At 40.6% G+C, this 13,161-nt stretch overlaps 1 protein-coding gene across 1 annotated transcript in view; it reads right to left on the bottom strand.

Annotated features, from left to right (window-relative positions):
• Positions 1–8,355, bottom strand: part of LOC126101221 (odorant receptor 43a-like) — a 38,457-nt gene extending 30,102 nt beyond the window's left edge. Inside the window, exon 1 of the mRNA XM_049911912.1 lies at positions 7,445–8,355. Within this exon, the coding sequence (XP_049767869.1) occupies positions 7,445–8,355 (911 nt within the window). The remainder of the gene's footprint in view (positions 1–7,444) is intronic.
• Positions 8,356–13,161: the final 4,806 nt, after the last annotated feature.

Here is a 13,161-nt window from a genome sequence, read left to right on the forward strand (position 1 = left end):
AACAGGCACGCCTTGTATCCGGTAATGTTACCACATATCGTCAGAATCAGTATCAGATTGTTCAGTGACGAAGCAACCGCGTACTCGAGAGTATTGTCATTGGACGACCGTAATCTAATACAGAAAGACTTGGCCAAAATTTGCACTGTCTGTAATCGACCGAAGTTGCCTTTAACTGCAAGTGGATTCCAGATAATGCCCATAAAACTCAAAGAATCCGTTAGTATTCGATTACAAAATTAATGGTGAACACAAGGAGCACGTCATATAGCTTAATTATTTATGGGTAACAGAATAATGTCAGCAGACGTATCCTACCTAGTGTTAATTGTCTTACACTACCTTAACACAATTAACTAACTCGCTTTTAATGATGTTCGCCTGATCTTATGGTTAGCGTCACATCATGTAGGTTTCTCATTAAGTGTGAGAAGGAAACGCTTGCACTTAAGCTCACATTGCCGAAAATACTCAATTAAGAGTTTCTATATCGGGTGGAAGTAGTGTAGAAGAGCCCAAGACGACATTGCACAGTTCAATGAAATTCTCTATCATGGCGGCTGGGGTACATTGTAGATTGAAGTACCTGTACAGTTCAATGAAATTCTCTATCATGGCGGCTGGGGTACATTGTAGATTGAAGTACCTGTACAGGACAGTGATACTAGCCTCTGGGTGAATCTTTCACTTTGCAGCACTGTAAGAGACTGAAACAATATTGGTCGTGGACTGAACTCTGGATTCTTGTTATTTGAAGTCAGTATCCATACCAGATGAAGTCACGGCCATGACTTATGATCGGAGTCCATAGTCCAAGACTGTGAAATTAGGAGTGTACTGTTAGGTGTATAGTATTTTGTCTTAGGAGAACTAGTCCAGCGTAGTGTCCAGGAGTGAGTCTTTAGAGTTGGGAAAGAGAGAGATATGTACTGCCAGAATTGAAACTGTGACGTCAGGTAGTGTTTCAGTGTTTCTCTCAGTAAGAGCACAGTCTGCAACACGTAATAGTCTATTTTTTAATTACACCTAACACGCAGTTTTAATCTGTGAGGAAATTTTAGGAAATTGTTGTCTCAAGATCAGCTATTCATAGATCTATGACTCTTCAATTGCTATTACGTTCATTGAGGACCCAGTATACTCTGTATAAAAATCTTCGTTCGTGTTCACCCATTGCTTCAAGACATTATATTGTCATTTTCAGCTAGTACACTGACGCAAATTAAACTTACATCACGAAGACGACCTTCAATAGCCGTCACATTAGCAAAAACTGTACTACGTGCTTTGAGATGCAAACGATTACTATTTCAGAGCAACCACACAAACAGAAGTAAGATTATTTAAATTCTAAAGATTAGAGAAAGTTACGCAGCGGATGGCTCAATGAGATATCGCATTTCATTGTTGATTAATTGTGGGTAGATTGTGTTATGCCTCGTATAAAACGAGAAATTTCTACCAGCAGTCGGAATTCGACATCGGGAGCTCTGTACCCTATCGAGACTGGTATTTAATTCCGCGGGATTGTTTCTCTGTTCTGGCGTAACCAAAAGCGCAGGAACGAAGATGAAGAACGCTAGAGAAGAGAAGGCGGTGAAACGACGTCGGCCAATAGCGCGCTGACCAGGACGTTACGACCGAGCGAGGTGGCGCGGTGGTTGGCACACTGGACTCGCATTCGGAGGACGTCGGTTCAATCCCGTGTCCGGCCATCCTGATTTAGGTTTTCCCCGATTCGCCTAAATCGCTTCAGGCAAATGCTGGGATGGTTCCTTTGAAAGGGCACGGCCTACTTCCTTTCACATCCTTCCCTAATCCGATAAGACCGATGACCTCGCAGTTTGGTCTCCGCCCCCAAACCAGGACGTCACCACGACAGGAGTGTCATCTAGCCGAAGTGAATATAGGCGACATTCCTGCTAGTCTCATCCGGACATTAGCGCATAGTATTCGCAAAGTAGTAACACGGCCTAACAGAGAATGCTACGAGAATAGTTATTAGAGATCCATATCCTTTGCTTGTATGGACATTGTTTACAGCGAAGAATATTTATGTGACATGTCGCCCATAGCTTGCGACACCATTATTAATTCAAGTTAAATATTGTCAATTTGCTTTATTGAAATAAAACTACTGGTGTCATTTCTTTGAATTGTTTTATAACATTCCGAGAACGCAGCATCTCTTAGGCACCCTATACGAGACGAATGGTCGAGACCCCAAATTCTCGATTCACCGAGACTCGAATGTCCGTGGGAATCTATGGGTTAAGGAGGACCATTCTGAACACCTTGCGGGATCTCAATAGCCCGAAGCAACTAGCTTTCAAGAGAATAAACGTATTTTTCACTCCACACTGCACGTTCGTATACTCATGTCGCTTACGAAGACTCAGGAAGTGGGCTTGTTGTCAACAAGGCGTGTATCCCGTCAAATATTACGTTGACATTTGAGGCACCTTCGAATGTCAGCGCGTCGACCAATCGTTGCGTCTGCCCTCGACACATCGACAGCGAGAACCATATTAACAGTTGGTATGCACAACAATACGTACACGAGTAGAAACATGTCGTCTTTTGAGACGTCTTACCGATTCTAAGTACGACATCTCGATGCACGTATTCGTGTGTAGAGAATCCAAGGAGAAGATCGTGCATTTGTCATCGCTATAAGGGCCCAACACCTGACGCAATGCTGTGGGGGAGGGGGGTCATTGGGTACACTATAAGACCTCCTTAAGTACCGATAGCAGGTAATTTGGAGACCAGGCATCACATTTCTGATCTATTACATCCGGTGGCAATGCTGTATCTTCGAGATCTTCGTAGGAATATCAACGAAGTTACACAAGAGCCCCTTGTAGCCCATGCTGTCTTGACCCCATCGATATAGAGGATGATCGACTGTTGGCCTAGACAGAGCGTTCTCCACGTCTTTCACGCACCGGAAATGACTGGTCCTCAGTTTCCGAGACCCTGCCACGCCAACACCGACGAAGCACTTTGATTGATGAACTCTGACGTACCGTTAAATCAGCTTGGAGTGACGTACCTACACCTGTCATCCAAGTTCACCTCGACAGCCTGCCGGGAAAGAGCCGTTGTTGCTGTCAGAGGCGGCAGCACTGTATACTAAATTTCTCAACCTGTATACAGAAATCATCTACAAATTAAATCAGGAATTCTGGTATTACAATTTATACGCAAAATTAGTAAAAATTCGTTGTTTACTGTCCTTCCACTATTGCAGTTTTAACGGCCAGCAAGTATTTTTTGTTCAACTCAGGTGTCTTGTGCCCGACGCCTGTTATCATGACAGTTATGTAAGCGTTTTGGAATTCTCGATACTCCTATACTAAAGGGCTGTTGTCTTTCCAACACGGCAGCCACATGTATATTTGTTGTGGTTGATCAGTTTACAATTTTGTCATTGAATTTGAGTAAGGAGCTGTCTGTTTTACTTGCGAAAAAGCATTCGACATCTTAGATGGCATAAAACATTTCTTTATTTAAGACAACTGGTTTCCACAGACTTTGCTGTCATCTTAGGGCTCAAAAATCTTTTTATTGTGAAACGTGTTCATTTTAGATTGAACGTCACGCCAGGTTGACAAGAGGATAAAAATCAACACATTATAAAAGGTTTCTCGTACCTAAAATATTTAGAAGTATAAAGCACTTTGCAACAAAGTCAGATGTTTGTTACAACACACAGTACTCAGTAGCACATTTGTTTACATAAGCTGGACATATTCTAGACAGATGTCGTACTGTGTACTGTGTCTTGTGATGTAACAAGCAACTCTGAGCGATCTATATATGGACATGGCCTTTGCACAAGGTAACGTAGGTTCTTGAATATTTTAGTAATGACAAAACGTTTTACAAAACTGGCTGATTTATATCCACTTGTCAAGTTGGTGTAAGGCTCGATGTAAAATGAACACGTTTTACAACAAAAAGATTTTTGAGACCTGAAGATGACAGCAAAACATGTCGAAACCGGTTATCTTAGATAGCGAAATATTTTATGCGATCTAGGCTGCTGAATATTTTTTAGCAAATTTTGTCATTAGAACAGTCTTCGTACTCAGATCTAAGCGACGATTTTATCGTTATATCTATTAGCTTCTTACGAATGTCTAGCATCCAGGAACATACATATCATACAACAGTTAGATTAAAACGATGGAATGTGTATAACGTATCGTGCGGTGCTACGGAATTTATAGGGACGGTTAAATGATGGGAACCCCTTGCTATACCGACGACGGAGATTCATATAGAGAATTGTCTTCCTGTCTCTGACACTATGAATGTGAAAAATAAGGCTGTGACATCTCTGCAACGATTGCATCCACCTTGATATCAGACAGTATAATAGTGTAGAGTTTACAAATGTACACAGCACTGTGTAGTTGCGAATACTTTTGCAAGGTGCGAAATTCCACTATATTAAACCGCCTGTATCACGTAATATCAAGCTAGACCGTAAACAACCAGTTTTGAAAATCATTCTTTATAACGTAACCGAGCTTGCACGACACAGTATTTTGAAGAATGAGACTGCAATCACCTCAGCTGGAATGACATGAGCCCAACCAGGCAACACAGACAAAATAGATTACTTAGTCCCTCGAATTGTAAGGTTTCGATTTCATATAAAGTACCGGGTTGGGACACGGCTTGCTTAACACACTGAACTCATATTCTGGAATCACGAACTGCACGTAGGCTCTGAGTACTATGGGACTTAACATCTAAGGTCATCAGTCCCCTAGAACTTAGAACTACTTAAACCTAACTAACCTAAGGACATCACACAACACCCAGGCATCACGAGGCAGAGAAAACCCCTGACCCCGCCGGGATCGAACCCGGGAACCCGGGCGCGGGAAGCGAGAACGCTACCGCACGACCACGAGCTGCGGCCGACTGCACGTAGCTTCCCCGCGGTTCTCTAAATTCCTAGACACGATTTTGTGATGGTTTCTTAAATAAATGACTGCTCATTCGTTCCCTAAACCAATTACATTCGGAATAGTACTTCCTCACTAATAACGTAGGCGTTCATAGTGGAAGAAACTTCGAGTAACGCAGTAGGAAATTAGATTTACTAGCATTGACTAAGACAGTCCATTATGACAATTATCGTTAACAGCAATACAACAATAGTAATAACCAGAATGAAACATGCTCCAATCGTAGCACAAAAAGCGAGTATGCTTTGGACAGAGTTAGCGGTGTAAAAGGAGGGAACTAGGTTTTCGGCTTATCTGCCTGTTTACATATCTCTGTGCCGACTGGAGAGACCGAGCGGTTCTATGCGCTGCAGTCTGGAACCGCGCGACCGCTACGGTCGCAGGTTCGAATCCTGCCTCGGGCATGGATGTGTGTGATGTCCTTAATTTTGTTAGGTTTAAGTAATTCTAAGTTCTAGGAGACTGATGACCTCAGAGTCAAGTCCCATAGTGCTCAGAGCCATTTGAACCATTTTGAACACATCTCTGTATTTCTATACGCATGTATATACCAGTCTTTTTGGCGCTTCAGCGTAAAATGCATTGCGTCAAGTGAAGTAACATGATAGATGACGCCATGCAATACAATATTACACTCACCATCATGTCACCCAACTTGGCTTTTGTAATGGCGTGCAATATGACACAACGTGTCATTAAAGTCTAGGAAGCACATATGTCCACTCTGGTATAGTTCTTATTATAAATTCATCCCGACTTTAGTATACTTCCTGTTGTAGAGGGATTCCACTCTCTAGAAGCACGTATATGAAGCAGGGGATGGGCCGAAGAGACCACACTGCGCTCGGGAAGTAGGGTTAACACCTAAAACAGTGCGAATATGTGCTAGATGTTTTATTCAAGTGTCTGTGAAGCTGCCAGATAAATGGGAAAGTTAGTTCCCTCCTTTTACATCGAGAACATATTCGACATATTTTGTACTACGATAGGTGCATTTGTCCTTCTGTTTCCCAAGTTTTAGTCTATCACAATTTTGACTTTAGCTTGGTAACCGATGTACATTTTTGTTGGTTCGGGCGACGAATGATACCGTATAGGTTTTTTGTTACTGTTTTTCGAGCCACGTTGCTTATGTCGTGGCAAACGGTCAAACTTTCACGTAACAGAAGGACGATCATCAATTACATGTATTTGATACAGTCTTAAAACCTGTGAACCGATTCGGACCAGTTTGAGACGTACTGATTGAAAACCTGTTTTTTGCACATAAAGTCCGAAAGAAGGTAATTTTGTCGTAAGCATGCATGTTTTACTTAATTTAGTCTTAGCTTTAATTTAAACCATCGTTAATTCAACAGCGGATAAAGATTACTGCATAAAAAGTATTTCATTTTGACACCTTATCCTTATATCTACCTTCGTGCAAAGTTTGAGTCGATTCGTTCAAGTTTAAGTTTCAATGTGGCGCTCACTAGAAACCTCCCAGAGAAAATTATTTTCTGTACGTAGGATCAAAACGAAACAAGATTTTTTCAAACGGTTAAAATTTGGCTCAGACCAAGGTCCGATACACGGGTGGATCAAATTTGAATCATCAATCTCGCTCTATTCCGGAACTGAGGATGACTGTTTTTGCACATAAAATCTGAACGGTGCACATACAAATAGTGCTCTTCACTTAGCACAATTTTCAACACAATTAAAAATGTTTCGTCGTTCAATCCTTGCTTAATATACTTTATCAAAGGTACAGATTTTCAAATGGCTACACAAATTTCCGCTGGACCGGGCTAAACCAAAAACATTTCACCCCATGTTCCTAGCTCAAACAGGAACCATAACTCCAACATCACGACGACGATATTCTACTGCGCTTATCTGTTTGAGTCAGAAACCTCGCTAATTGAAGTCATGGATTAAACTATTTCATTTCTACGCCCAAACTCTGTCTGAAAATAAACTCGACCGTGAGAGGACTTATGCTAGCCGCACCCCTTTACAGCAGCTATTTTACAAACTTAATAGTAATTGAGAAACTTGGAATCTTGCAGACAATCTCGAGACGGCTACGTCGCCCTGCTCTCAATGGCAGCACCGTTAACCGATACACACACGGGTTCCCGGGTTCGATTCCCGGCGGGGTCAGGGATTTTCTCTGCCTCGTGATGGCTGGGTGTTGTGTGCTGTCCTTAGGTTAGTTAGGTTTAAGTAGTTCTAAGTTCTAGGGGACTGATGACCATAGATGTTAAGTCCCATAGTGCTCAGAGCCATTTGAACCATTTTTTTGTTAACCGATACTAGGATTTGTCACTGCCGTCAGTCTCATTAACATTTCACCCATATGGGGAAAAGAAGCGTCAGTTGCAGATGTGGGTGCGGCACTGAAATTCTACAGGCGACATAAACAGCAGACATTCCTGTCGTGTACAGCTAGCACCCATATTTGTAAACCGACGTACCTTACAAGTTGCTGATGGATTTGGATGCAGGTGCATAGTTCTTCATACATTCTCTCATGCTTCTTACGTAATGTAAACTCGGAGCAGAAAGAACCAGTTGATTTGACAGCATCGCGTCCTCCAATGCGTAGGTCTTTAATCCGATGGAACAGAAGCCTTAGCTGAGTGGCTGCATTGATCATGACACACGCGAAGAAGACGTCTACTCCAAAACCAATGTTGAAGAAAAGTACTGATGGGACGCTCTGCATGACGTACAGTAGTGCGTACGCGGAGGAGCTCACTTCGTTCACCATCGGGAGCTGCACGAAAGGCAGTCTGCGTTCGTTGCTGTAAGCTATGAGGGGCATGGGTACCCAGACGATGGAAAGTGTCGCTATGTAAGCTGGCACGAAGAGGGTCAGACGGGACACTAGTCTGTCCGAGGCCGTAAGGACAGATTCGAGAGCAGGGTCAAGCTCGCAGTACGAGCGCTGTCTGGTAGTAATCTCATCTGTCATCGACACAAGCCGTCGATACGTACTTCGATCTTTGAGGAAGAAGACCAGCTTAGTAACGCCACCGCAGACTATGAACAGGTTGGCCAGCATCAGAGTCAGCTCCTCGATATTATCTCTGGAGAGGTAGGAACCGAAGATGGCCACCCCGATGTGGATGACCCCTAACAGGAAAGCCGTGCCGCTGAAGAGGTGGTAAAGTTGCGAGCGTGTGAGCGACCACACCCCCAGGAGGCAGAGGTAGCGCACGTTGTATTTGAGTACGGACTGCGACGTGCCCTTCCACGTCGGCATTGGCTCCTGAAACTCAGTGGACTGTGCGGAACGGTTATCCTTATTCTTTGGTACACCATCTGCTGAACGGAAATTAACAGTTACACCTCCTGATTTGGAGACAGAGTCCTTAGGCTGCATTCCTGCAGTGGCAGCTCGAATACCACCTGAAGGTAGTCCGCTCGAAAGACCTGTCGTTCACCAAATGAACGGTACTGGTCTAGTTCGTCCGTCATTACGTAAGCAACACTCAGCCGAATCATTACTGTTAATGTACCATTTCGCCTAGTCTGGAGGAAGATAGAATAAAGGGAATTGCAGATCATCACGAAATAGGAAAGTAAGTAACGGAACAGATGTTCAAGTTATCGGTACATGCTTCATTTCAGATTTATAAATTTGAATATTATATTGAGTTTCACTCCGATGCCATAGAAAACGCCTTGGGATAGGTTCCCATTACTACTCGAAATTCTGACGCTCCATTTCGCTTTGTTCCACCTCTTTACAAATTCATTACGTCAACTCGAATGGTACCCGATAATGTAATCTTTAGAATCTGTCACACAAAATGTTCAAACAGAAAAACGAATGGACAACACAGCTCCGTAATTAAACAAATATACAGATTAAGACAGTTTTCCACTGTGTTGAAAAACTTAATAATCAGAATAACTAGACTATTTGTTATAAGCAGATACTGATTTTCAAATAAATATATAAAAATAATTGTCGATGAAGTAGGATATTGCAAAATAATGTTCTGTCCCCTTTAGCATCACCAAAATGCACTTAATGTGTTTTTTCGACACAAGGCCGTGGATAAGTTTATTGTCTATGAGAATAAATGCAGTCTTCAAAGAATACACAAGCTGTCCGTAACTTTAAGATTCAGATAAAGGTACAACAGGCTTCTTGTGTCTGTACTGTTGTTGAATTCGACTTTTTCTGTTTGCACGGCGTGCAAAGCTGTAGCATATTTCATCACATGCGAACGGAAAACGGAGAAACTTATTTTTATATTGTACTGTTACAGGTGGTAGAACTTCAGCACACTTCTTAAAAGAAAGTCAGTCAATTACGTGATACAACATATATTCATCGTCACAGAAACATTTATTTGTCGCCAAAGAATCATTATAACCACCCATTCTATAGTATCGCAAAGGAACACTTTTTGTCGCAGTTTGCTCTTGCTACAGTGTTTCCAACATTAATTTCTGCAGTGGCCCTTAGGCGAAACGAGCAGCGTTATCATAAAAACTGTTTACCGTACGACTTCACACGTCCGTTCACTGAAGGTCACGCGGGGGAAATGTTGTAGAATTCGGGTGGGACGGATTGATTAAGTCATCGTTAAGTCCACATGATACAGTACGTAATTTCACTTGTTTCCCAAGCTGAAGGAGTAATCTGAATAGGAGCAGTTTCGCAGAGGACAAGAAGTGTAAGGAGGCAGTCGCAAAGTAATACAGAGAACCACGGGAATGTTTCTGTGAATTTCCAAAACCTCTCTCATGAAATGGAGTGCAGTATAAGAAAAAGTAATTACAACAACGTTCTACACGAGTGCCAAATTAATTTGATTACAAATGCTTAAAAATTATTGGCTGAGCTCTGTGTCGTTATTTCACATAGCAGTAGTAAATACTCAACGTGTGTAACAACGGATAATCTACTACTAGAGGCAGCTCGAAGTATGAATAACATTATCGTTCGCTGTTGTACCCAATTTACGTTCAGTAAGAGAAGATGTACGCCTATTATTCGATGTTTGTTATCCTCTTTGCATAGAATGAATGTAATGTGAAATAGGATTAATTACTAAAACAGTTTCGACAGTATATTCGGTGACAGTACAAGGAATGTGTCACGTACAGTAATAGAGACGACCTTCAAAACGGTTTGATTATTTCTTATTGTCTCGTTCACTAAAGTTACATTTACACGCATATCCTCAGAGAAATGATTTCATCACTCATTTAAAAAGTATGAAAAATGTGTACAGTGTAATTAAATTTTAAACCTAGTGATACTACTGTTGCTGTTTTTAAAAAACGATAAGAAAGGTACACTGCATTAATTTTCTTTCAGACCAGAAGACCGGAGAAAGAACCTAATCAACCGAAATTCATTTATATAGCAATCAAAGTAATCTGACGCCTATTGTACTGTTATTTATTGACTCCTTACTCTTTCGGGTTGGTAACAACGTATTTATTATTTTCGTTCATCATCATCGTAATTACAATCATGACTGCCACCATCACTACACCTCTTGACAATGTCGTGAAGGCAGCTGTTGTAGTATTACGATCCACTTACTGCAGACACATCGTTCTCTAATGTATACCACTTTGAACCAATAAGAGTTTCTGAACTTCGATGATATCTTCAGTTTTACTCAACAGGTAAATATGTTTTATTTATTTTGCTTCTATGAAACAGGAAATTTTACTAACGTTCGCTGTAACAGTTTTACGTATGATTAAGAGTGTCAGGGAAACTTACTTAATGAATTAGCTTCGATGACCTAAGAAAACTCTGTTACATTGACAGAATAATATACTAGTATTGCAAACCTTGAAATTTATTACAGCGTTTTTTATTAGAGCTAATTCTTCAATACAATCAGTATTTTGTGATTTTCCGCAATATTTATTCAACATTAAACCTAAGGGTTACTCTATTCCAGTACAAATAGGATGTGTACAATTATTTGTCCTCCATGTGTACACTGGAAAGGATTCTGCTATGTTCTCAGTTATAAATTATTTTAGTTCTGAACTGTGCTGCTGTTACTAGATATTAAATAGAGTAAAAATATGTTCTAGCGTCTAATCCGATACGTTTTTTTTTTTATTTTGAGACCATAGTTGACGACATTTGACATTGAAGTAATCAATTTACCACCATATTCCTGTGAAAATTCAACAATTTCTCTGAAAGCATCCTACTAGTTGGTTAGAAGCTAGTTGTAGCCTTGATTTGCGTATTTTATTAGGCTATCCTACCATTACAGTAAAATTAACGAGACTGCTAACAACACAAAAACTATTAACTACGCACACATCTGTAACTGAAGAATCTACTGACGGCAGCAGATCTGGTAAGGTTCATAGTTTACACATCTGAATTTTCTAAACACCTGAGGCTAAAAATCTTTGAATCACGGAGTAACTGAATGATTGAAACACCGAGTAAAAACAAACGGAGCTTGTGTAAAATTTAAACATCATTTGAAATTAGAGTACAAGATGATTCTGTGCTGGAGATGCCTAAATGAGCACTTGCTTTTGTTAACACTGTGAGTAGAAATATACAAAATGCAGAATATTTATATTTCCTTCCTACGGAGTCAACAAAAGTAATGCTCATATAGATTTCCTACTACCAAATTCAACTTCCACTCTATTACAAATTTCGATTCCCTTTATTTTTTATCGGGTTTCGAAAGACTCGAACTTGCGAATAACTGCCATGTGGTTTTCTGTTTGCTGAACGTGAATGCCAAGTAATTCTCCCACCTATCCCCAGACATTTTTCTTACGGAATCTGTTATTTATAATCCGACTGACATATTAACAATGAAATAAGAACTAGCTTCTTCATATTTGAAATACACATTTCATCATACAATAACAGGCACATCTTCTTACTGATAGGATCATCTGTAAGAAAGCGTTATAATCCCATCCGTTGGGTCTGAGTGGAAAAATGTTAGTTGGGTAAAGTGAAATCCAATTCAGAAATAAAGCATTTCCTTATAATTGACATTTAACGTATGTGCTCTTACAACATGTTGGGAAGGTGTTCTGAATGTTAAATGAACTTTTACAGGTTTTTATATTACTTTAGATGCAAACCAAGGACAAAAGTATGGACAGAATAAATTTCCATGCACTAAATAGATGGACTGAGGAGGAGAGCTACCATATAATTTCAAACAGCTTTTAGAAACAGTCGAATAAATATGTGAAAATCACATTGTATGTGTGCAATGTCTTATTTCGTCTCTGTAATCTTTTTACTTCCATTAATAATATAGCATATTCGTAGCAATGCTGCTTAAATATTTGCAGATGGTTTACCGACTAAGTAAGCACATAATTTATCGCATTTGAATTACGTGTATGGTGTCGCACTAACCCTATGACTTCTTACCTCAGGGCCTGAAACGATTTCCTTTGCTGTGGAACACCCACTCTTCACGCCATCCATGAGGAAAACACCTCTCTATACCTTTTCCTGCTAGGAGGTAGGCAAATACTTGCAGTAAGTATGAAGGACCCTTAGCAGTTATTGCCTCAAGCCTAACAGTCGAATAACTATGTCCAACATACCACAAAACACATACTGCAACGCTATTTCGTAGCTGCTTCAAACTATTGTGTTGCTGATTAGATGGCCAAATATGAACCAGGTATCCTTTTGATGTCACTAAAATCATAATTTCATCGTACGAATGCAGTACATTGCGTAATATTGAATATTACACTGCACTGTATGATTTTTAAACTCAAGTGCATTTAGCAAATGTTTTAAGATACGGTGATTACCTAATAAGAATTGTGAAGAATCCATACAACGGCTACCAGTTAACTGAATATTCACTCTGGAGAATTTGGTGCACTGAAGGAATGGCAAACGAGCGAGGAATAATTAATGAGTCGCCTGATTGCCAGGAGCGGAATGAGTCTTCCGTGAAGTGACCCATTTAGCTGCCGTGGGTTTCAGCTTTCTACGCCTAATATTGATCTGCGGTAATGACGTAACAGACGCAATTTAACAGAAGTCAATTACCGAATGAAATGAGCGGCGGAGTAAGAACGTCAAAGAGCTAATCAGTCCTCTAAGTTAACACAAACATTTACTTAACTGAAATTCTGCGTAAAAGATTGCTCCGAAGTAGTGCTGCATACGCTTGTTCCCTCGTGTATGGCCGTC

Source organism: Schistocerca cancellata, chromosome 9 (genome assembly GCF_023864275.1).
Source record: "Schistocerca cancellata isolate TAMUIC-IGC-003103 chromosome 9, iqSchCanc2.1, whole genome shotgun sequence".
NCBI lineage: Eukaryota > Metazoa > Arthropoda > Insecta > Orthoptera > Acrididae > Schistocerca > Schistocerca cancellata.